At 41.1% G+C, this 25,931-nt stretch overlaps 1 protein-coding gene across 3 annotated transcripts in view; it reads left to right on the plus strand.

The window, feature by feature from the left end:
* The window catches only part of ITPR1 (inositol 1,4,5-trisphosphate receptor type 1), a 331,898-nt gene that overhangs the window by 140,181 nt on the left and 165,786 nt on the right, over positions 1–25,931 (plus strand). For 2 of the 3 annotated variants that reach the window (XM_049640899.1, XM_049640901.1), the window contains 9 exons: positions 3,752–3,847; positions 5,330–5,374; positions 9,272–9,426; positions 17,202–17,301; positions 18,722–18,882; positions 19,382–19,523; positions 21,457–21,615; positions 23,730–23,902; positions 25,108–25,227. In XM_049640899.1, coding sequence (XP_049496856.1) covers positions 3,752–3,847; positions 5,330–5,374; positions 9,272–9,426; positions 17,202–17,301; positions 18,722–18,882; positions 19,382–19,523; positions 21,457–21,615; positions 23,730–23,902; positions 25,108–25,227 — 1,151 coding nt within the window. The remainder of the gene's footprint in view (positions 1–3,751; positions 3,848–5,329; positions 5,375–9,271; positions 9,427–17,201; positions 17,302–18,721; positions 18,883–19,381; positions 19,524–21,456; positions 21,616–23,729; positions 23,903–25,107; positions 25,228–25,931) is intronic. The other variant, XM_049640900.1, reaches the window with a different exon arrangement.

A 25,931-nucleotide genomic window follows, 5' to 3' on the forward strand; every position in this document is an offset into this window, starting at 1 on the left:
CTGTCATTGATAGGGTAGAAAGATACCCAGATCACTGGATGGTGAAGTGGGTAGAGGCACGTTCCCCGTGCTCTGGAGATCAAGATGAGGGAGGGAGGAGTTCAGGTTGGGTGAAGAAGGTAACATTTGAGCTGGTACTTAGAGAGTGATGTGTATTTCCAAAGGCAGAGATACACAGAGTGAAGGTCACTTCGTATCAGACAGTGGTGTGGAATTGGGAATGTGAGACGGTCTGGAGATCAGGCTTAACATCCCATTTTGGTGGGGTGGAAAGGATAGGCAGGGAATGAAACAAACTGGTTTTAGAGACCAGAGGTTCCAGGGCTCATACCCAGGCTGTGAGGAGCTGGGATTTAAGTCATAAGCAGGGGAGGAGCTTGGAGAGTAGTTTTGAGAAGGGGAGTAATGTAGTCAGTGTGCCGCTTGAGGAGATAGATGATTCTGCTCACGGCGTGTCATTTATTGAGAGGAGGTGGAGAGAGATGAGGTCGAACCCAAGAGTCAGTGGCATGAGTGCTTGGTGACAGAGGTGACTAGGACCTGTTCGGCAGGGACATGGCCCCTCCCCCAAAGTCCTCCTCTCTGCTTAACTGCAGCTGTTGGGGTACATGCTTTTGTCTTGGCTTGCCTCCTCTCTTTTTCCTTCCTTCAACTATTGTATGTTTTTATTGGGATACAGCAGACATAAAGTGCCCAGGTCAAAAAGACACAACTTGATGAATTTTTACGTACACATACAGTCATGTAACCAACACCCAAGTCAGGAACTAGAAGACTAGTAGCACCTAGAAGTCTCCCTTGAACCTCCTTTTCAGAACTGTCTTGTCTTTTTTCCTAGAAAAGTAACCAGTAATTTGATTTCCATCTCCATGGTTGGGTGTTGTCTGTTCTTGAACTTCGTATAAATGGAGTCAGGCAGTATATAACCTTTTTTGGTCTTGTTTTTGCACTCCACGTAATTATTTTGAGATTCATGTTGTTACATGTATCAATAGTTCATTCCTTTCTGTTGGTGAGTCGTATTTCACTGTAAGGTATCCCACAATGTATTCATCTGTTCATGAACATTTGAGTTGATCCAACTTTTGGCTTTACAACTAAAGCTTCTGTGGGCGTTTTAAATGTGTACAAGTCTCTTTATGGTCATGAGCTTTCATTTCTCTTGGCTAAATATTTAGTAATGGAATAGCTGGATTATATGGTGGATATATGTTTAAAAGAAACTACCAAACTGCTTTCCAGAGTGCTCATACCGTTTTATATTCCTACCAGCGGAGTATGAAAGTCCCAGTTCTTCCACATCATCACCAACACTTGGCACGTCAGTCTTTTTCATGGTAGCCATTTTAATAGGTGTGTGGTGAAATTTTGTGGTGCTTTCTTTTCACATGTTTATTAGAGAGTTGGGGAGGAGCAGACAGAGGAGAGAGAGAGAATCCCAAGCAGGCTCATGCTCAGTGCGGAACCTGATGTGGCGCTCAGTCTCACAAACAGTGAGATCATGACCTGAGCCAAAATTAAGAGACGCTAAACTAACTGAGCCACCCACGCGCCCGTCTTAATGCTTTTAATCTGCATTTCCCTGATGACAGATGATATTGAGCATTTTTTCATGTGTTTATTTTTCATCAATGCATCTTTTTCACTGAAGTTTTTGTTCTCATATTTTGCCCATTTAAAGAATTGTCTTAACCTCCCCTTTACTGTGGATGTTGTAATACTCAGGTTTATCTTGCCTGTTTTATAGAAAAATTTGCGCTATTTTTATTATGAAAGGAATCTATGTGAAGTTGTCATTTCCTTCCTCTTCCATATTTTCTGCTTTGCCTCCTTCTCTTTATACACCTAGCACTTGTTGGTAGTTCTTTAGGGTTAGGGTTTACATAGAGACACTATCAATCTTGCTAGGTTATAAACTCCTTGTGAGCCAGACCTTGGTCATTGATCTCTGATGCCACCATTGTACTCCGCACAGAGTTTTATATACTGAAAAGAGTCTGAATGACTTTTCATGTGTGATTTGGATACTAGTGCCAAAAAAAAACAAAAAACAAAAAAAAACCAACACTGAGAGGGAGAGAGACAGTGCACTCTATGTGGAGTGTTTGCATTCTGTTGCCTTCTTTTAAGGAGTTTTGGGGCGCCTGAGTGGCTCAGTCAGTTGGACATCTGACTTTGGCTCAGGTCGTGATCTTACGGTCTGTGAAGTTGAGCCCCCCACATCAGGCTCTGTGCTGCTGACAGCTGGGAGCCTGGAGCCTCCTTCAGATTCTGTGTCTCCCTTTCTCTCTGCGACAGACTCTGTCTCTCAAAAATAAACAAACATTAAAAAAAAATCTTTCCTTTAAAAAAGAAAAAAGAGTTTTGAGTTTTGTTTTGTCAGACAGTACAGTTACTTGTGAATGAGTTCGATGCTTCGGAGGCTTATTTTAAAGCTTTGTTAAGTCAAGTATGTTACAGTCCTTTTTTAAGGCCTGGATTGGCCCTGATACTAAGGTGTCACCCTTTTGACATTTTTACTGAATGCCCCAGGTGTTCCATGGAGTCTCTCAGAACACATCTCAGCTCTGAGAATGAGCTCTGAGAACGTGGAGCTCACAGCTTCCTTGTTATTTTTCATTTGGCCTTCTGGTTTCACCTTACACATCTGCAACTTTGTAATCAACCAAAGACTGGAGGAGGCCCCTGCGTAGGTGTCTGGAGCTTCTGTGGGAAGCTTTGTGTTCTGCCCCCACACATGCCAGACACTTCAGTCTCCCTAAATTCTGATTTGCCTCCTCGACTCAGACCAGTGTCTTCTGCTTGGATTCGCCCTCTCAGTGGTATCATCCAGAGAGGACCTTAAAGCAGAAAGCTGAACAAATCATGGAGATGACTTTGTTTCCCTTTACTCAGGGATCACAGTTATATACTACCTGTTGTCCATCATCTGAACACAGTTGTTTCCTATGTTTTATCCAGTTTTCTAGGTATTCTAGGTGTCTATGGCAAGTTTATATATTTTGTGCAGTGACTAATTGTTCATGACATCAGCTGCCATTGCCAGTTACTCTGTCATGACCAGACGCTGAAGTTACATGGATTTTTAGGGTAAATTGACCCCTGGCTCTCTGAGCTTCCAAGTTTCAGAGCATAGGTCTATCTATGTATTGCAGCACATGAATACCAGCATAAGTATGCTTTTACAGTTTCTCTGAAATTTCTTTTCATTTGTCATGTCTTTTATGGATGAATTGTAGAATCTTCTACTTCATTATCATTAAACCTAATAACCTGAAAACCCTTCAACTTTAAAAAAAAAATTTTTTTTTATGTTTATTTTTGAGAGAGACAGAGACAGAATGCGAGTGGGTTAGGGGCAGAGAGAGAAGGAGACACAGAATCCAAAGCAGGCTCCAGGCTCTCAGCTGTCAACACAGGGCCCAATGCGGGGCTCAAACTCATGAGCTATGAGATCATGATCTGAGCCGAAGTCGAACGCTCAACCGACTGAGCCACCCAGGCACCCCTTCCCTTCAACTTTTTACTGTAAGCATTTTGTATTAACTTGGAGACTATCTTCTTAGGAGAAGCATAACATTTCCATATGTTTGAGCTCTGACATTACATATGATCATTGCAGTGGCTTTCTTAGAAGATTTTCAGCTAATAGATATGACTCCTGAACTGTGATCTATGTGTGAAGTGTCCGTGTTATCTTAGCATGGGTTGACATTTCTTCTACTCCTGTTAATCATTCCTCCCCTTGCAGGTAGTCCAACATGACCCATGTCGGGGTGGAGCTGGGTACTGGAATAGCCTCTTCCGTTTCAAGCATCTTGCTACTGGGCATTACTTAGCAGCAGAGGTAAGTAGCTGCCTCCGTGTCTCTCTCTTTCAAGGCCGATACATTACTTTTTCTTCATTTACCTGTGGCCATTGGGTAGTTAGACACTTGGGGTAATGCTCAGTCACCTTGTTTTTCCTTCTGCTTTTCTGTTTCCTCCTGCCTCATTTTCCTGCTTGTAGACAAGAAAAGGTAAAGATGATAAACACATTTTAGTACTTCACAGGGATGTTGATCAAGATGTGGGGGAGAAAGTAAGTTAGAAAATACTGCTATCGTGAGAATGTATTGTACAGCATGATGATGGTAGTTACTAATACTGTACTTTATATTTGAAAGTTAAGAGAGTAGATTTGTTTTTAAAGAAAAGAATGCTAATCTGGATTTTAGGATTATAGAAATTTTTGCTCTTGCATTCTGCTCTCTCCACATCTTATCTACCAACCCTGCTCCTAACATGAATGTCCAAGACTCAGCTGTAGGGAAACATGCTTTGTAAAGCCGGAAGCATTAAGACACATAAAGAATTAGACAACTTTATAAAGTATTGTGGTTTTCAGGCATTAGTGAAATAGGCAGGGTCTTATCTTTTACTTGCAGGAATGCCAAAAATCAAGGAAATTAACTTTAAATGTCTGTAAAAGGCTTTTGGGGAAAGGCAAAACTCAAAGCTGAAGGACAGGAGGAATTTACTTTTTAATTTTTGTGTTAAGGAGCCATCATACTGTGTGACAGATGCTGAGTTTTACTCTGATCTGCTGGAAGATGTACGATACCTACTCATAACAGATTCTAGATGTACATCAAAAGATACCTCCTGTTGTCTGGTTTCACGGTGGGATGGCTCAGAGATTCTCAGTGTGATGCCTGGGTATCAGTATTGCTTCCGCACCTGACCCCGAGGAAGGCTGAATCTAAATGTCCTGAATCCCCTGGGATGCCTGATACTTGAGGAACTGATGATTTTGAAATATTTAAGAACCAAAGATCAACACTTTAGTTGAAATTTAAAATGGTGCCATACGGAATTTTGGATCCAGCTAACCAGCTGCGAGGAAATGTTGATTACATGGTTTGCCAAAGCTTCTTGATGGTTGCATTATTTGTTATGTTCTGAAGCGAGTGTAACTCTTGCTGGAGGCCACGAACTAAAACTATTTCTAGTTTTTTTTTTTATTTCTAACTAAAACGAAGCAGGACTATCAGTGACTGGATACTGATCTTTTATTTACTTCAGGCATTTAACTGTTGCTTTGCTAGTGAATTCATTGTGTTCTTCTGTCGACACTTGAGAGCCGTCTATTGGTAACTGGTAGATCGTTCCATGTGTGTTGTACTTATGTGACGTGTGTGGTTGTGGCATGCTGGTTTCATAAACAGAGGGAAGGGACAAGATTTTAGCTGTTCAGAGATGTTCGCGGGCCTTGAAGTCTCCTGCAAGTGGGGCCGAGTCCTGGAGAAATCAATGGATGTTTTAATTTCCTAATGATTCTTTTTCATCAGGTAGACCCTGACTTTGAGGAAGAATGCCTGGAGTTTCAGCCCTCAGTAAGTATGAGCAAGAGCCTTCTTGTCTCCATCTGGTAGGGTGAGGCCAAGTGATCTGGAACCCTGTTTAAGAAACTGCCACTTGTCACTGAGTGCTGGGGAAGGGGAGCCATTAGGAAGCCTTAAAAGAGGGTCTTGTTCTATGCTTCCCTTGAAGGCAGTCATTACTCCTTGTGTTCCATTGGTCCAAGACTTCCAGTGATGATGCTCTTTCTGTGTGCTTAGTCAAGCGATCTCCACCTTTAAGTTGGAGAAGCTGATGGTATCTTTGGGAATGCCCCTAGGTTAGAGACAGGGACGGCTCCTTAGAAGTCGGTCTTCTACAAATGAATGTTCTATTGCTGTTGACCTCAAACTATGACTGTCTCAGATTTTTTCAAGGAATGAGTTTGTGAAGTGGATAGTATCATTTAGGTGATGGAGGTAACACATGAGGCATGGTGCTCCTGTCATCTGCTTAGATGCTCAGTTGTCTAACCATCTATCCTTTATGCAAATTCAGAAATAGATTTTATAATGTGGTTTGAAATTTAATGCCAACAGGATCTCTCTTTGGAGGCCATATTGCCAATTCATGCTGACTTGGAGGCCCTTGGGGGTTGAGTTGTCTACAATTACGGGTTAAAGAGGGCAGTGGTTGTGTTACATGAAAATGATGGATATCAATAGAACACTTCTCTTGTGGAGTGCTTCATTCTGGTCTAGGGTGAAAAAAAACAACACAAAGCAAACATTTGCTACTGTGTTTGAGATGGTGTGTTCATGTGGTCATCTCTGGTGGGATATGGTAGGAGGTATTGAGGTTACTTGTTTTTGGGGGGTAAAGTTTTGAAAGAATTGAAAGGTTTTCAAGTGGATACGTTAATAAAGGGGTTTGGGGTGGAGATAATACAGAATGCAATTGTCTTTGGAAAGTACGAATTCTGTGGGAAGGGTGAACCTTGTAGTTATGTTTGAATACAATGTTAGCTTTGGAAGGAAAGAAGAGGAGTTCTAAGGGCATCACATCATTAATTCCTGTACTTGGTCTTTCCCAGTTCTTGAGGGAGCTCAGGGGCATCCTGCTCCTTCCTTTAATCTGTAGAGCTCATTGTAAAAGCTGCCCTTGCAACTAACTGGAAGGTAGACAGCACTGACCTGGTCCAACTTTCTGCCAATGTGCAGGAAAATCTTTGCCCACCATCTGTGCACGGTGTTCATGTGGCTTGTCTTGGGAGGCTTGGGCTGGAAGCAGTATTATTTTTCATAAGGCAGCTCTCATCCCTGCACCTTCTTTACTTTGAGAGAAAAAATTGGCTTTGCGTGACTTGAATCTATGGGTATTAGTGCTGCCATCGGAGTTGTCACACAGAGCAAGTCTCCCCTCTGAGATTACTTTGAAGGAGAGCTGTGGCTTCTGTGCCTGAGAGCCGATGGGCAATTGAACCTTGAGCTCTGTGAGTAATGGGGCTGCTCTCCTGGACTGCTGATGTGCGAGGGGAGGTCTGGCATTTGTAGTGCAAGAGGAGGAACATAATGATCAAAAGCAGGGCAGGGAAGAGAGGCAGACCTGGGTTTAAATGGGAGACCCATCACGTATGAGCTGTGTGACTAAACAAGCTCCTTGCTCCTCCTCAGGCCTCCATTTCCTTACCTGTAAGAGTGGTGGATATGCTTGTTGTAAGGACGAAGTAATGTGTGCATAAGACGTGGCCCGTAGTAAGCTCTCAGTAAGCAGCATTTATGTAAGTTGCATCAGATCAGTAACATTTTTAGTGCCTTTATGTCCACAAGTTCATCTGGGCTGCACAGCAGCTGCGTGAAGGAGTTAGGGGAGATTTTATGATCTTTGTTGGACCAGTAAAGAACCAGAGAGTGGTCCTAACTCATCACCTGGTTCAGGTCTCTGAGAGTTCAGTCATCTCTTTATCTTTCTCATGCTTTTACATGCTATGGTGGTGGAATGTGCCAGCAGGCTTGGGTGCAGGTCTGGACTGCATTGTCCTGGCTGCTCTGGAATGGTGCATGGGTGGTTAGTCTTCATGGGGAGGAGGGGTTGGGGGGGCTCATCCTGTACACCCAAGGCCATCAGCACAGCTCCTGCCCCTGGAAGGAGGCAGGAAGGAGTTTTTTTGCAACCCTCCCCCTCTTGTTGGCTAGGAAACTTGGGCAGAAAAGCTGGAGTTGTAAAAAGTTGGGGGGAAGAACCTTGATTCTGTTCTGGGTCACCTACTTCCCTGGGTTTGGCACCCAGTGCTCGTGGGAATCTTCACCTGGAATCCTACTTAGCTTCTTGGGCTTGTCCTCAATTCATCAGCACCAATGAGCCCCATGCACACTAGCTCTTGTCTGACAGCCTTTTGTACATGTGCCTTTCCTCCCACTAGGTGGCAAACGCTGACTGAACACAAAGAACATGAAGACGCTGTTGCTCAGTCACAGGTCCAGATAGAGTCATTTCATGCAATTTCAATTTTTCTTCAGTCTGCCGGCAGGTCTGAAGCTGAACTGAGCTCAGACGCTGAGCTATTTATCTCAGACCAGAATCGGGTCAGGGTTTATTTTGAAAGTGATGTGGAAGACTTTGCAGGTAAAAGTAGTTAGAAGAGGACAAATTCTATTCAGAGTTCTTTTTTCTTGAACTGAGACGTTTGGTACTCTCTAGTTGGTTCCTACTTGAGTGTAGATAGATCAACAAGTTGTGGGTTTGTTAAGGTAGCGCTGTAAGATATTGGAGGAGTGTATAGCAAGGAGGAGACAGAGCCTTTGAGTATTAAAAGAACCATTTGTATTTTCTTTGTTTCTCTATCCCTTCATCCCTCCTCTCTCTTCCTCTCCACCCCCCCACTCCCTTCTTCCTTTACCCATACAAAAGTTGGGGCTGCAGATAAACTCCTAGAGCACACTGTTGCCCTCCATCTTAGATGTTAGTCCCTAGAATTAAATTCTCTCAAGCTCTCTCCTTTGCCTGTTGGATTTAATTTTCTTTTATCCATTTCCCGTTTGGAAAGGAGTCAGTGCCTCAGCTCAAGCAAAGCAAGTTAGTGACAAAGAAAATGTGTTTTTCCTGGTAGTTGCAGGTGGATATTGTTGTCTTGCAAGGCTGTTAAAAATTAAAAATAATCCCACATAGAGTCTCAGCTCTGGGAGAGACCTCGCAAAGCATATGAAAAGGCGCGGTAGTCTGAACTTGGTGCTTAGATCTGCTCAGGCAGACGGGCTCTGGAGCCTAGAATATGTTCTTAACAGTTTCTCAGGAAAGCTTTCCTCATTGTTCATTAGTCTTGACTGTCAGAGATTTTCTTCAATCTCCGCCAAATCCCTTACATCGCAACAGAGGCCTCTTTTCCCCTGAATTGTCATTGGCAGTACTCCGTGATTAATTTCAAATGTTTTTTTCAGGGCTAGTCTGACTTCTCAGATATTTTTCTTGGCCACACTGGGATCTCTGTTTACGAACACCTGGGTTCAGGCTTACTTGATTTTCCTTTTCCTCCTGGGAAGTAGCTGTATCATATTATTGCTAGACAATTGAACTGTAGATTAACACAGTGTCCCATAACCAAATCCACAGGATGAGTTTTCTCAAAGTGCTTCTTTTCTCTTCCAACTACTGCAGACCGATGTAGCTATATGGACTTCTTCGTCACCTATAGCACTCTTTCCATCGACATCTGTTATTGTAACCCTGCATTGTTTAAACATTTTTATTGCAACACAAGAAGGTAGAGTGTCAGTATTCTTGGCGTGGGTGGCCGATTATCATCTTTTATGACTGCTCTGAAACTCTCATTCTTTTCCTGCCAACTGCTGATGTTCACTATTGTTTCTTCCCTGTTCCTGTGGACTGTGCAGTGATTGTAGTGAGTGAAGGGTCTGGCGTACAGAATCCATGACTTGATGACTTTTCCTCCTCAGGTGGATCCTGATCAGGATGCCTCTCGAAGCAGGTTGCGAAATGCCCAAGAAAAGATGGTGTACTCCCTGGTCTCTGTGCCTGAGGGCAATGACATCTCCTCCATTTTTGAGCTGGACCCCACCACTCTCCGTGGAGGTGATAGCCTTGTCCCAAGGTAGGGTTCTAAAATGACTTATCCCAAGTAAGTCAGAGCTGATATCTGTGGCCTGGCTGGGCTTCTTGGGTTCCAAATCACCATTTCCTTTCTCGAAGCTCTTGTAAAAGATTTGTTCTGGTTGCCTATTGGAATGGTGTCTGATTTTTTTTTTTTTTTTTTAATGGCTCATCAATTAGTAAGTTCTCTGTAGTTGGACAAGAAGTGCTTTATTGAGGTAAACAAGTCAAAACCATAAGCTCAAATAGCTTGATATATATTTTTTTAATGTTTTACTTAATTTTGAGAAAGAGAGAGAGAGAGTATGTGTGTGTGTGTGTGTGTGTGTGTGAGAGAGAGAGAGAGAGAGAGAGAGAGCGAGCGAGCAGGGGAGGGGCAGAGAGAGAGGAAGGCACAGAATCTGAAGCAGCCTCCAGGCTCTGAGCAGCAGGAAGCCCCTGACAACAGGGCTTGAACTAGCAAAATGTGAGATTATGACCTGAGCCGAAGTCATATGCTTAACTGAGCCACCCGGGCGCCCCTCAAGTAGCTCCATAATTCTAGTTTCCTCTACTCTCTTCCACATTCCCACACTTGAGAGATCTCCTAGTTAACTGAAGAAACAATTATAAAGAAATTCTGGAAAAAGGAACATTTGCAGTTCACTGAACATAGTAATATATTGAGATGTCAGACCAGTGTTCTTTGTACTTTTATTAAATTTGACTGTTAGTTTTGTTACATAACAATGCCTTTTGGTGGAGGGATTAACTGGCTTCTAAATGGGATGAAAGGTCATGCTTCACCCCAAAACCAGCAACAGTATTGTTAGTAATGGCTTACATTTATTGAGTGCTGACTGCATGCTATGTTGAATGCAAAATACTTTGTGTTACATCATTTCATCTGTACAAAAGGTTATCTTTCCCTTCCTATAGAAAAAGAAACTGAAGCTCAGAGAGTTCGAGCAACTTCTCACATGTCAGCCAGTTCCTTTGCAGAGCTCGAAATCTTAAATGCTTAAGACAGACAGGGTTGTGTGGGCAGTTCTGACTCTTGAATACAGCAGTGGTTAGTAGCACTCTTGTTGGCATTTGTAGGTTTTACACATTATTTTTGACATACAGACAAGTATTTAATGAATACAAATGTTTTAGAAATAAAAGTTTATAACATTTGTTAGGTTAAAAAAAATCGGGTTTTTTTTTTTTTTTCATAAGGAGAAAAATGTGAAATAGGGGATTATGGAAAGCAGTTACATTGTTTTATGAGCCATGGTGTCTGATTCATTTCTGTATTTTGGGGGTTTGACACCCTATTAACAAAATTCTGATTCATATACATACCTGGTTACAAATAGTAAGATTTAACAGCTCCCTTGCAATCTCCAGTTACTTTTCAAACAGAGACAGCAGGAGAAGCTTCATTCCACGGACTGAACCCAGACTCAATAACCTATTAATGCAAATTAACTACTGATCATTTTCCATAAAGGACATTTGGCCGTGTATGCACTTTTTAAAATTACGTTTAGATCCAAGTCAAACATTAGAGAGACCCAAAGATCCTGCCCAGAATGTCCCAGAAGTTAGTAGACTCCAGTCCCTGTTTGTAAGCCTGTCTTTAAAAAAAACCTACCAGCATGTGCTGAGTTGGTATCAGCGGCCAAAGCACGAGTCGCCTGGGTGGATGGAGCAGTCGAATGCCTGTTGGCAGCATAAGTATTCGAGCAAGGTGTGACATCTGCAGATCTGCTGACCTTTGGTTTCCTTCATTTCTTCCTCTCCACACCTGCTTTGGCCCAGAGCAATGCCCCATGTCAGTGAGACTGGTCTCTGCAGTGCGGGTGCTCTCAGCACTAGAGGAGTACCTTCTCTTGTGCTGTCAGAGTGATGAATGGAGGACAGTGTCCATGTGGAAGAGTACTTGACATTGCAAGGAGGCCTTTCCTTGCCACCCAGTAAAATTGTCAATTGGTTCTTCAACTCTGCTGGGTTGTTAATTCCTTGAGAATCTGGGGGAAAGCTACAGATGTTCCTCCAGGAAATCCCAAGTATGTGCACAGCTTTGCATTCTCCAGGTTTGGAAGCCCTGATTGAGCTGATGTACACTGATTTTTTTTTTTAACATACTTTTTTAATGTTTTTTTTTTTTTTGAGAGGGAAAGAGCACGTGAGCATACGTGAGTGGGAGAGGAGCTGGATGGGGGTGGGGCGGTGGGGGACAGAGGATCTGAAGCAGGCTCGATGTGGCTCTGGAACCCACAAACCACGACATCATGACCTGAGCCAAAGTCAGACGCTGAACTGAATGAGTTGTCCCCAGTTTTTTTGTTTGTTTTGTTTTGTTTTTGTTTTTTTACAGTAACAGACTTGTTGAGATACAATTCATATACCATACAATTCACCTACAGTGCTCAATTCAGTAGTTTTTATGAACAATGCTGGACAACTATCATCACAGTTTTAGATCATTCTTCCCAAAAAAGAACACCACACCCTTTCTCAGTTACTGTTATTTCCCTGTTCTCCACATCCAACCTTAGACTTACCTGCTTCATGTCTTTATTGATCTGCCTGATCTGGACATTTCATCTAAATGGAATCTTGTATCATGCGCTCTTTTGTGACTGGTGTATTTCACTTAGTATTTTTAAGGTTCATTCATGTTAAAGCATATTTTAGCCTTCATTTTATTTTATTGTTGAATAATATTTCATTATATGGTTATAACACGTTGTATTTATCCCCTTATTTTTTTTAATTATAAATTTTTTTTTAATGTTTGTGTATTTTTGAGAGAGAGAGCATGAACAGTGGGGGGGCATTGCAGAGAGGGAGGAAGACACAGACTGTGAAGCAGGCTCCAAGCTGTCAGTAGAGAGTCCGTTGCAGGGCTTAAGCCCACAAACCATTGAGATCATGACCTGAGCCGAAGTCAGACACTTAAACTGAATGAGCTACCCAGGTGCCCCATCTACTTATGTTTTTATTTTATTTTATTTTTAAATGTTCATTTATCTATTTTGAGAGAGAGCAGGGAGGGGCAGAGAGAGAGGTAGAACTGTCAGCTCAGAGCCCAATGGGCGGCTTGCACCACGAATCTGGAAACTGTGACCTGAGCTGAAGTCCAGAGTCGGATGCTTAACTGACTGAGCCACCTGTGTGCCCTTATTTTCTTTTTTATTTATTTTTTATTTTATTATTTAAAAAAAAATTTTTTTTAATGTTTATTTATTTCTGACAGAGACAGAGCATGAGTGGGGGAGGGTCAGAGAGAGAGAGAGAGACACAGAATCTGAAACAGGCTCCAGACTCTGAGCTGGCAGCACAGAGCCCGACGCGGGGCCCGAACTCACAAACCGTGAGATCATGACCTGAGCCGAAGTCGGTTGCTTAACTGACTGAGCTACCCAGGCGCCCCCTTATTTTCTTTTTTAAAAAAAGGGTTGGGAGTGCCTAATTGGCTCAGTTAGTTGGGTGTCTGATTCTTGATCACATCTCAGGTCTTGATCTTACAGTTGTGACTTCAAGCCCCACTTTGGGCTCCATGCTGGGTGTGAAACCTCCTTAAAGAAGAAAAAAAAAAAAGGGCTAATACCTAATCCTTTTTTTTTATATATATGTTTAAAATTTACTCTTTCATTTATTTATTTATGTTTTAAGTACTCTTTATGCTCAAAGGGGCTCAGCCTCACGACCTCAAGATGAAGAGTTGTGTGCTTTTCTGACTGAGCCAGCCTGGTGCCCCGTATTTACCCACTTATTACTTGATGCCCATTTGTGTTGTTGCCCTTTTTGGCTATTATGCCACTTTGAACATTCTTGTACACATTCTGGGGGGACATAAGTTTTCATTCTCTTGGGTATATACCTAGGACTGGAATGCTATGTCATGCAGTAACTCTGTGTAACATTTTGAGGAGCTGCCAGATGGTTTTTCAACATGGATCCAGCATTTTACATTCCTACCACCTGTGTCTGAGGGTTCCACTTTTTCTACATTCTTTCCAATACTTGTTACTCTTTTTGTTTGTTTGTTTGAGTTATCTTGGTAAGTGTGAGGTGGTATCTCGTTGTGTTTCTTTTTTTTTTTTAATTTTTTTAATGTTTAATTTTGAGAGAGAGAGCTTGGAGCGGGGGAAGGACAGAGAAGAGAGGGAGTCACAGAATCTGAAGCAGGCTCTGGGCCTCTGTGCTGATAGCACAGAGCCTGATGTGGGGCTTGAAGTCACGAACTGCAAGATCATGACCTGAGCCAAAGTTGGATGCCTAACCAACTGAGCCACCAGGCACCCCTCTCATTGTGGTTTTGATTTTTCTGTCTGTGAGGTTCATCATCGTTTCATGTGCGTATTGGCTACTTGTGTATCATCTTAGGAGAAGTATCTCTTCACATCCTTTGCCCATTATTTTTTGCCCATTTCAAAAATTGAGTTGTCTTTTTATTATTGAGTTTTAAGTGTTCTTTTTTTCTCAAGACAGATCCCTTACCAGGTAAGTGATTTGCCAGAATTTTCGACCATTCTCTAGGTTGTCTTTTCACTTTCTAGATGGTATCTCTTGAAGTACAAAAGTTTTTAATTTTGTCCAATTCCTATCTGTTTTTTTGTTGATTGCTTATGCTTTCAGTTTCTTAAACCATTGCACATTCCAAGGTCACAAACATTTATGCTCATGTTTTCTTTTAAGACTTTTATGGTTTTTGGTTTTTACTCTTAGGTCTTTGATCCACTCTGAGATCCTTTTTAAATATGATTTGGGTAGGGTAGATTGCCTTTTAAAAGCTTCCTTTCTCATTGACTTGTTAACTAGATAGGTACAGGTTTGTAAAACCCATTTCCATTTTGGTTTAAGTAAATTTCCATATGTTGTGTCCTCTCTTCAGGAAGTTATCTAATGCATTTGTTCAGGTTCCCAGGAGACAAGGGAATGACGTTTATCTTACATGTTAAATGTTTTAGTTTGCAAGGGATAGCAAAAAACAGAACGCTGTGATGTAAAATACCACATTGTTCCATCACAAGGTGCTTCATGCATTTCCTTGGCAAGAGGAGTGAGCATGTTGGCCATATTCCCCAGTGGGTTGGAAATTTGCATGATGCTGTAGGAAGGGGAGGTCTAAGCTTTTAGGTAACATAGCCAAATTGGAAAACTGTCTTTGTGGATAGTTGTCCATGGGTAGATGGATTCTAAACTCTTAAACAATGGAAGCCTTGCATTCACCATGGGAGAAGTGTCCGGCATGGTCTACTAGTATTGATTACCAGTTACAATCTTGAGCTTGGTCTTAACTTTAAAAATTTTTATTCATTCTTGCCCCTGACCAACAATGTGAGAGCCAGAATTGAATGGGCTTCCCATTCATTTGTCCTGTGGAGGAATCAAAAAGCTTTAGGAGTAGTACACTCATTTCCCTGCATCTTAAAGTTGTGCTAAATATTGCTTGTTTGAAGATGAGGAAGACTGAAAGTAGATAAATGTCTCTGAAATGTTATCAGCAAAGGAATTTTTGTGATAGTCAGTGGTTAGAAGAATCTTTCCAAGCCGAAGTGAAAAGGATAATGGCAAATCCTGGGTATACTGAATAAGATAATAAAATTCCAGTATATGTAAAATAGACGCCTTAGATGAACACTGGGAGAGCATCTAACTTTGTGACTGCTTTTGTAATTGTCCTGATACTATGGCTTTTGAGTTAAGGATTGGGAATGAGACTTGGGATGAATTGATAGAACACCCTTTTGCGTCTCAAATATAATTTGACATAGAACTTTACAGAAGGTAATCATCCAATTAAAAGCTAAGCTCCAGGCTTTGGTTATATTTTGAAATTCAGAGAATTAGTCCATGTCACTCAGACAAAAAAGAATTGGCACATCTCTGTCAGGTTTCTTCTTCATGTTGCTTGATGTATATTCATTCTAGTTAAATATCACTATGGTTGCCCTTACTTGGAATATTCAGGACAGGTATAATGAACAAAAGCGGAAGGCAGAGAGTGTGTACTAAAGATAGATGTCTGGTTTGATGCCCCTTGCCCCCACCTCTTTTCCATGTCTCTACCATTGCTCTAAATTCCTCTTAATGCAAATATCTTCTTTGGTCCCTTGTCTGCCCGAGCCCCAACAGTGTTTAAAGTTCCAATTCAAGTTTTCTGTATCAGAAAATGTCCATGACTTTGTGTAGCCTCATTGATCTCCTCCTCTAAAAGTGCTTCAGTGCGTACCTTGACTGTCTCCCAACTTAATGCTTTTTCATTTGCATTTCATGTTACTTACTATTGTTTGTTGTTCATTGGTCTTGTCTCACTGATGGGGTGGATTCCTGATGCAAAAATGATGCCACTATTTCAACTACTTCCTTAAGCAAAATTGGAAAATGTTGTAAAATTATCCATGTCCATTGTAAAGCCACAAAAATGTGTTAACATCGTGGAAAGCAAAGAAGCAAATAAAGATTATGTAAAATTTAACCATTCAGATATAAACACTGTTAACATTAGGGTTTATGTAGTTTTAGACAAGTCTCTGGGCATGCAGAATACCTCTGTATAATTAGCCATTAATAAAAATTATAAGCTATGTTTAACAATTTTTCATTGAATGATATGTTCTGTACATATTTCCACGTAAATATCGATTATAATCTTTTTTAAATAACTTTTTAGTATTCCACTGCATGTACAATAATTAGCTAGTCCGTTATTGAGACATTGGATTGTTTAGTTTTTTACTACCGTATATAATGCCTTGTTGAACATACTTATGCCCCAGTTTGTACTTGGGTTGTCATCTCTTAGGCGAACCATCTAAAAATGAGATTGCTAGTTGAAAAGATAGGTACATTTTACTTGCTTTACAAAGTGCCAGACTCCCTTCTAGAGTTTAATTTGTTGACACTGTCACCGTGAGTGCGGGGAGAGGTCATTTCCCTAAACTCTTGTAAATACTGGGTTATGTCGGTCTCTTAAGATCTTTGGAAGACATTCAGTAAAAAGATGAGTAGTTTTTATTTGTGTAAATTGTATATTAAGGAAATTAAATGTATACTTGCAAGTTTATTGGCAGTTTATATTGCTTTATTAAGTTACTGGCTGATGTCATTGTCTTATTTTCCTTTCCACTTTTCCCATTTTTTTCTTACTGATTTAAAGATCTCTTTATATATGCAGATTAATTACCTTTTTATGCTTTGTGTTATTCTTTTATTTTCCCAAGTTGTCCTTTTTCTTTCAACTTTGTTCATGATGGTTTTTTTTTTTTTGCTTTATGGAAGATGAAAAATGTAAGCAATATTATAAGATGTATCCCTCTTTTACTTTTAAAATTGATGAACCTTGTATGTTGCTATGTGCTTCAAAGGCCTTCCTTACCACAAGATTATTAAATATTGACTCACATGTTATCCTGGTAATTTTATTTTTTGCTTCATGGATCCATAGGAAAATTTCATGCATTGCTCTATCATTTCTCATGATATGCGTTAATATATAGTCAGTAGTTTTTGTTACTCTGTCTCATGCTCCGTTCTGGGATATTCATTCACAGGAGTGATCTTACATTTAGAAATACAGCATATCACAATGTTAGAATCATTATGAATGATTTTTTATTGTAAATACATTAAAACATATTTTGGTGTGCATTCATTTGTGCCTCGGTTTATATTGTCTAGTGTATGTAGCAGGAAACCATTTTGGTATCCCGTTTTATTTTAATAGAATATATTCTAGTCCAGTGGCTTTAGAGAACCTAAAAATTCCTGTCACCCAAATCCTTTTATTTTTCCCCCCAGAAACTCCTATGTCCGACTCAGACACCTTTGCACTAATACCTGGGTTCATAGCACAAATATCCCAATCGACAAGGAAGAAGAAAAACCTGTAATGCTGAAAGTAAGTTCTGGAACTTGGCTGCCTCCTTTGGTCTTGTGCTCCCTAATGAAAGGGCTCCTCTGAGGACACATTGGGGAGGAGGGAGCTGCATTTTGTTGCTTTGGCCAGAGGTAGTCATGGACAGACTTGAATGCAGTGAAAGAATTCTCTCCAAGGGACTTGGCTAAAGCAAGCCTAGGCTTTTTTAAATAACCAGAACCTTTTATTCCATGGCTTTTGCCCTAAAGGTTGAGCAATTGTCTGGATTTCATGTCTGTTTGAAGGATGATTTTGGCTGGGGGAGTGTTTGCTTGTGCCTTGAGGCACATCACATACCCAGTTGGTTTTCCCCAATCTTTATTATTTCTTTCTCTCTGTCTTTAAATAAACACTTTTATTTTTTTGGAAGTTCTCTTAGCCCCTTTAATTTCTCTCCCTGAAGCCCACCTCTCCTTCCCTACCTTCTCTAGAGTCATAAAACATAAAAACACAAACATAGGGATTTTGTTTTGAAAAAGTCAAATGATACTCTTAGTTTGTTTTTTTAGTGATGGGGGAGGTTACTGGAATTTTTTTTTCTATTTTTATGAACATTTTCAAGTATATAGAAAAGTTAAAAGATTGGTACAGTGTCTGCCCATATGATACTCTGAGTCAATAATTATTTTGCTCATTTGTTTTTTCCCTATGTGTTTGCTTACTTATTTTTATTTATTAAAAAAATTAGTGTTTGTTTATTTTTGAGAGAGAGCGTAAGCAGAGGAAGGGCAGAGAGAGAGGGAAACACAGAATCCGAAGCAAGCTCCAGGCTCTGAGCTGTCTGCACAGAACCTGACCCGGACTCAAACTTATGAAATGTGAGATCATAACCTGAAGTTGGATGGTTAACCAACTGAGCCACGTAGTCTCCCGCCTATTTATTTATTTTTAAATGTTTTATTTTGAAAGAGAGCACGTGTGTGCATGCACACGCACAAGTCGGGGAGGCTCAGAGAGGCAGGAGGGCGGGGAGAGAGAGAGAATCCCAAACAGGCCCCAAATGTGAGGCTCATTCTCAGGAACCAAGAGATCTTGATCTGAGCTGAAATCAAGATTCACATGCTTAACCCACTGAGCCACTCAGGCACACCTCCCTATGTGTTTATAAACATGTTTTACAATTGTAACAGTCTTAACATACTTCTTTTCACAAATGAAGGTGTAAAATGATATCAGAGCCCCCTTTCTGCCTCCTTCTTTCCCAGAGTAACAATCTCTAGAGGTAACAACTGTTAATGATTTGAGGTACTTCGTTTCATATGTTTTTCTGTGTCTAGTTGATTCTAACTGCGAGATAGCTCCAGCTACTTGGATTGCCCAGTGTCACATAAATAGTATTTTGATTAATGTTTTACTGTCTCAGTCCAAGAGACAATCCCATAAAGACCATTTTGCTTTTCAGATTGGCACCTCCCCTGTGAAGGAGGATAAGGAAGCATTTGCTATAGTTCCGGTTTCTCCTGCTGAGGTTCGGGACCTGGATTTTGCCAATGACGCCAGCAAGGTGCTGGGCTCTATAGCTGGGAAGCTGGAGAAAGGCACCATCACTCAGAATGAAAGAAGGTAAGGGCTTCACGTAAGAACCAGACATATTCAACCTCACCCACTGTGGAGCTCTTAAATCTGTTGTTTGCAGAAAGAGAAAATGCCAACTCTGAACAGCTTTGTATGAGAGGGTCAGGCCTTAACATTTATATGTGGCTTTAACTTGTGATTTTCAAGAACCACACTCACTTCTTTGAAAGTCTCTAAAATTGTAAAGACCTTTTTCTCAGTCTCTAGTTTGGCCTCTAGAACTTTCTAATAAATGATGGGGGCCACGGTTACTCTGACGTAAAATTTGAAGGCTCATATTTTGTGAAGGTGTTTATCCTTTTGTGGACAATAATGTGTTGTGTGTATTTTACTCTTTTTGGTCATTGGTCCTCACTTTTGAGGAAATTGGGAAGAAAGGACTTGTTTGCGTTTAAGTGCCTCATTAGGCCTGGGTCTTTCAAGGTAAAGTTTTCAACCTGTTACACGTCGAACATTTCCCATCTCTAATAGCTTCTTTGCTCTCAAGGTCTGTAACCAAGCTGCTGGAAGACTTGGTTTACTTTGTCACTGGTGGCACTAACTCTGGTCAAGATGTGCTTGAAGTGGTCTTCTCCAAGCCTAACAGAGAACGGCAGAAGCTGATGAGAGAACAGAATATTCTCAAGCAGGTCTGTGAGATGCAACATATTGGGATCTCTGTAAGAAATCAGTGGGATCACTGCTCTTACAGAGGGACATGACTGGTTCCCACCTGGAAGGCTTGATCAGCTGACTTTTGAAGAAAACAGACTTGATTTTATAGAGCAGTTCTAAGTTCATAACAGTAATGCATGGAAAGCACAGAGTTCACATATACCTCCTGCTTCTACATATGCATAGCCTCACCTATCATTAATATCCTCCGCTGTAGTGATACATTTGTTACAATTGCTGAACGTACATTGACACATCATAAGTTCCCCAAATCTAGAGTTGACATTGGGGTTCACTCTTGGTGGTATGCATTCTCTGGATTTAGGCAAATGTATAATAACATACCCATCATGATAGATTCATACAGAGTATTGTCACTGACCTAAAAACTTTCTGTACTCTGCCTGTTCATCCCTCCCTGCCCTCAACCCCTGGCACCCACTGATCCTTTTATTGCCTCCGTCGTTTTGCCTTTTCCAGAATGTCATGTGGTTGAAATCATACACTATGTAGCCTTTCTCTCACTTAATAATATGCATCTAAGGTTCCTCTGTGTCTTTTCATGGCTTCATAGCTCAGTTAATTTTTTTTTTTAATGTTTATTTGCTTTTGAGAGAGAGAGAGAGAGAGAGAGAGAGAGATAGAGAGAGAGAGAGAGAGAGGGAGGGAGACAGAATCTGAAGCAGTCTCCAGGCTCTGAGCTGATGGCACAGAGCCCAATGCAGGGCTTGAAGTCACTAAATGCGAGATCATGACCTAAGCCGAAGCTGGATACTTAACCAACTGAGCCACCCAGGCTTTTATAGCTCAGTTAAATTGACAACACACTTGTTGAGTCAGCATGTAACAATTCACCTATTAGGAACTCCAGGAAGAGTTCAGTTGACAACTGCATTTTCATCAAAAATAATAAGTGCCATGTGTTCTTAATGTTATTTCATAGGACTGGAAAATTTGGAGGATTTGGTAAACTCAGGCCTGTATAAGCTCTTACAGGGACCTCCATAAATCAACACAAGATCTTACCACAAAGAATGAGTAATGGCTTACAGGACATACATAGATGCTATTATCTGGTATAAATTTAAGTAAGCTGGTGTAAAGATAAATTGTAGGGAGGTAAGTGACAAGGGTAGGTGAAGTGCACAGAAATGCATACTATATAGTTCTCTAAAGCTGTCAGAGATGGGGGTGTACGCTTGGCATAGAAATTCCTGGCCACTAAAACCCAAAGAAAAATATATTAGTTACTACTCCTACAGTTCTCCATAGGAACTTGGGATTTGAGAACACTTTTTCCTGTTGGTTGATGAAAGACAAAATTTATTAACACTTCATCATGTTTCAGCATGGTTTTCTAGTCCAAGAAGAAATTATGTCCAGCTGTTTCAGGTGATGACCTCCCAGATTAGATTGGCTCAATGCCAATGCTCATTTCCACAATAACAATTCCTTGAGGGGCCAAAATGATCAGATTCCGTGGCAGAAGCCTTTGCTGAGCACTATATTTATGCAACTGACAGTTTTTAATCTTTTATCCTTAGCACTCCCTTGTGAGCTGGGTAGTGTTCTTTCCATTTTACTCCTGAGAAAACCAAAGGTTACCTTGACTGTGTTCTATACCACTAGGGAATAATGCAGGTGAATGATTTCAGCCTAGAATCTGCTGATTGCAGAGTCCGCACTCTTAACCACAGCCCTACACACTGTACTGGGAAGTGTTTGAGGACCAGTTAGGTCCAGGTGGACTGTGATGAGTGGGTGTACAATTTTCAGGTTACTGACATTGATGTAGAGAGAGTGGCCTATGTAGTGCTGCCTCCCAGGAGGTTCTATTAGTTTGTGACAGAGGACTAGCCATTAACACACTAAATGGTGACGGTGTTTATTCTTCCTTCTCACAACCAGATCTTCAAATTGTTACAAGCCCCATTCACAGACTGTGGCGATGGCCCAATGCTGCGGCTCGAGGAGCTTGGGGACCAGCGGCATGCTCCTTTCAGACATATCTGTCGGCTCTGCTACAGGGTCCTGAGACACTCTCAGCAAGACTACAGGAAAAACCAGGTTGGGATTTAGGATTGATGGGAAGTGATAGGCAGTTTTGTCCCTGAAGTTCACTTACTTGCCTCATGAGTTCTAAGTGTTAAATCTGTAATTACTTAATGGCTAGAGAATAGTTCATTAGGTTTGTGTGCAGAAAGGAAATAGATTTTTTGCAAGCCTGAGAAGAAGATACATTCTAGAGTCCTTAAGAAGGATACCCAAGAAGTCCCCTTCTGCAGCCACCTTTCAGTGAGATTTTTTTTTTATACTGTTAGTACATTTCTAGTATTTTTTATGGCACGTTATCTTAAAAATCAGGGAAATGATTGCATGTGTTTATATTAAAGCAAGAGTGGAATCTTCTTGCTCCCTTCCATATCTTCCATCTGTGCTGGTAACTTTATCTTGGTTGTGGCTCATGTTTTATGGTATTCTAAGTTCTTATCTGTGTCATGACACTGTATATAGTGTCCTCATGAGATAAACGTTCTAACCTCTCTGGGGTCTCCCATCAATTTGCCATTGTAAGGAAACCTGGAAACTGTGTTGCCACACTTAGTAGTTCTCGGCTGGGAGTAATTTTGTCCCCCAGGAAATACTTGGCAATATCTGGAGACCTTTTTGAGTGTCACAACTTGGGTGGGACGGGGCGAGGGGGCATCTGGTGGGTAGAAGCCACAGATGCTATTGAATATCCAATAATGCACAAGACATCCCCCAACAACAAACAGTTACCCAACCCAGAAAGTCAGTAGTGCTGAGGCTGAGAAGTCTTGTACTGCATTGAATTAGTGTAGGTGCACAGATGATGCTTATCATAACCTTGACTCCTCCTCTCTGCATTGTGTTACAAAAGGCTTTTGTTTGTAAACTTTGGACTGCTACCACATCTGGCCTTTAAATTTAAACTTATCTCTGTAATGAAAATTGTTCTGTTCTGTCATGAAGAAAGTGTTAAACTTCAGCAGTGCTCTCAAGTATTAGATATAACCTTGTTAGCAAGTATAAGCTTTTGACTTAGCCTTTGCTATTATCTAAATAGAAGGTATCATATACCTATGATGCTTTGTTCATTAGCCTGGACAGGTTGCCTTTGGGTGCTCTGGTTACTTTAATTCTGCTAGTGCATTAAAACCATACTCAAATAGTGCCAAAGAGATTTTTGTTCTGTTCCTCTCTGCCATCTTCCATTGAGGATACATCAGAGCCTCTAGAGTGTACTAGCACATTTCGCTTGTACATGAAAAGGCCAAACCAGTCCCACCTGTTGCTGCTACATTGAATGTCTTTGCTTGTTGTTATGGATTGTCTGCCACCCAGCAGCAGTCTGTCCCTGAAGGCTGATTAATTTCCAAACATGCATCCTTACTGAGTATGGGCTGAAAAGTGGCCAGTGTCCACTGTAAACACCCTGAGTAGTTTTTAGGATTTGGGAATTAATTTTGAAACATTAAACCAAGTTTCAAGTGCCGTTTGAACTTTGAGTCTGTCTTAGGCAGGAAACGTCTCTGAATAGAAACAAATACCGACAAGAGATTTCCCTGACTTCTCATATATTTTTTATGGAATGTCATGTCTGCTCCCCAAAGAGAGAAGCCAGCGATGTTTTTATGCGTTCTGTGAATATGATTGACTGGCTTAGGTATTCCTCACTTGATTCTGCTCCCCATTGACTATGCAAATGTATTTTCACCCCAGATAAAGAAAACAAAATAGGGTGGTACTGTTCTAAATATCTAGGTAGGCTTAAGTATGTTTATTCAGCAGCACAGAGCAATAAGGCACAGTTAAGTCCTCTTGAATTAGCAATAAAATCACAGCTGAAAAACAGCTTTTGACCTTTTAGAAAAATAAGTCACCGCATTAATATTTATACTGTGCACTTGATAAAATGCCCATCTGTACATACAGGGTAATTTGCTTAATTACATTTGTGTGGCGGGTTTAGTAAAACCAAGGGTGTGAGGGAGTTTGCAGCTGTTGACCTAGATGAGAAAGTTGTAGAAAGTTACCTCACTAGGATTTCCCTTATGAACAGTCCTTCTCGCCAGGGAAGGTTGCTGCTTTGCTTAGTTTGGGGTTAACCTTAAAATCTTCTGTTCTCCCCGCTTGACCTCCCTTTTCATCCTTAAAAGGAGTACATAGCCAAGCAGTTTGGCTTTATGCAGAAGCAGATTGGCTATGATGTGTTGGCCGAAGACACCATCACCGCCCTTCTTCACAATAACCGAAAACTCCTGGAAAAACACATCACCGCTGCTGAGATCGACACGTTTGTCAGTCTGGTGCGAAAGAACAGGGAGCCCAGGTGAGGTGGAAGTGGGTCTGATCCACCGAAGGTGTCTGTGCCTTGAAGATGCAGGCATTGAGCTAGTCAGGGTGCTTTTGGCGAGGTTTCCTTTGGAGAGCTGCCGGTGACAGATTTCGGTTAGGCTGGTCTGGAGAGGCTCTTGGGTGAGTAGTGGAAAGAACACGGTACTGGGATAGACCCGTAGTGGAATCCTAGTTCTGCACTTGGCCAGCTGGGTGACTTTCTCTTTCCGCTTGAGCTTTAATTTTCTTCTATGCTAAATGGGTGTTTATGAAAATTGAATGAGAATAAATACACGTGAAGTGCCTGGCACTTGGTAGATGCACAGGAAATCACAGTGATGGCCATTTATTCACAGTTTAGCACCCCCTAATTATCACTTAGAACACCTCCCCCAAGTGTCATCAGTAAGAGTCTTTTGCAAACTTAGTTGTCACTTGAGTGTTTCTCTTTTACATTACAGTTCTGTCATTTCTCATTCACATAGATCTCCCCCCCTTTCCTCTTTTCTTCTCCTCATTAAGATCTACAGCATTTCAGAAGCAGTGGAAAGTAGTTTATAATATAGGTATGGTGAATGGTCACACTGAGACACAATGAGAGCTGATAGTGTTGTTATAAAGTGACTCCTCCCACCCCATAAAGATGAAGAATGTTCCGTGGAGCATTCTCATGTTCAGGGAGTCAACTAAATAAGCACTTGACATGTATTATTGCATTTAATCCTCAGGACAGTCCTACAAGGTTTTACGTTACCCTCTCCTGAAGATGAGAAAAGTGAGGTTAAGAAATATTCCCATGTAACACTGCATATCAGAATATCACTAATGAGAACAGGGATTCCAACTTGGGCCCTCAGGCCTCAGAGCCTTTCCTCACCTCTCTGGTCCTCCTCCATCTCCACCATTTCTTCCTTATGCAAACGTCTTCCTTGTCTTGTTTGATTCATTTTAATCTCATCATCTGTTCATCTGCCCTGGCCCTTGCCATCTTTTTTCTTTTTCTCCTTTCTTGATTTCTTCTCTTCGCGCAACTGGGTTTCTGCTGGTGCTGTAGACACTGGCACCAAAACCTAAAATGTCTCTAGTTTCTTGTGTTGAAGATACGTTGGGTCTGTCTGCTTGAGGAGGAGTCTGGCTCCGAGAGCCAAACCTCTACTGTGGCTGCAGAAAACATTTCATTTGCTTTCTCTTTCTCCATAGATTCTTAGATTACCTCTCCGACCTCTGTGTTTCCATGAACAAATCGATCCCGGTGACCCAGGAACTGATATGTAAAGCTGTGCTGAATCCAACCAATGCCGACATCCTGATTGAGACCAAGTGAGTGGGGGCTATTGGGGTTGAAGATACAGACAAGGAAGGGATTTAGATGGAGAATGTGTGGTCTAGTGGATGTCTGCACTCTAGGATAATAGAACTTAACACTTTGATTTCTTTAGACTTGGTTTGAAGTCAGATGAGCTGGCATGGGATCTTGCTTATGCAAAGGTCTTTGATAGGGGAATTCAGTTTACCTTTAGACTGGCCTCCTCTGTATATAGGTATCACTTTGCACACTGGTTTATTTATTTATTTTTGAATATATTTATTTTTTAATACATTTTTTTAAGTTTTATTTTGAGAAAGGCAAGCAGGGGAGGGGCAGAGTGAGAGAGGGAGAATCCCAAGAAGGCTCCACACTGTCAGCACAGAGCCTGATGTGGGACTTGAACTCACAAAATTGTGAAATCATGACCTGAGCTGAAATCAGCAGATACTTAGCCATCTGACCCACCCATGCGCCCCTTGCACATTGGCTTAAAAATAATGTGAATTCACCAGAGAGCATTTTGCACATACTTGATTTAATGTTAAGAGTTTAAAGTTCTTTGGGTAGGATCACCAGTTTTAAAAGTTAAAGGAGATAATTCAATGGTGATGTTAGGTCACTGTAGGAAAGAGCTTCTTAATTATCACTGTTGAAAATGTGTTTAGTGGTACATAAAAATTTTGGTAATAGTAGTGATTGATTTTTTATCAGGGGA

Source organism: Panthera uncia, chromosome A2, assembly GCF_023721935.1.
Source record: "Panthera uncia isolate 11264 chromosome A2, Puncia_PCG_1.0, whole genome shotgun sequence".
Classification (NCBI taxonomy): domain Eukaryota; kingdom Metazoa; phylum Chordata; class Mammalia; order Carnivora; family Felidae; genus Panthera; species Panthera uncia.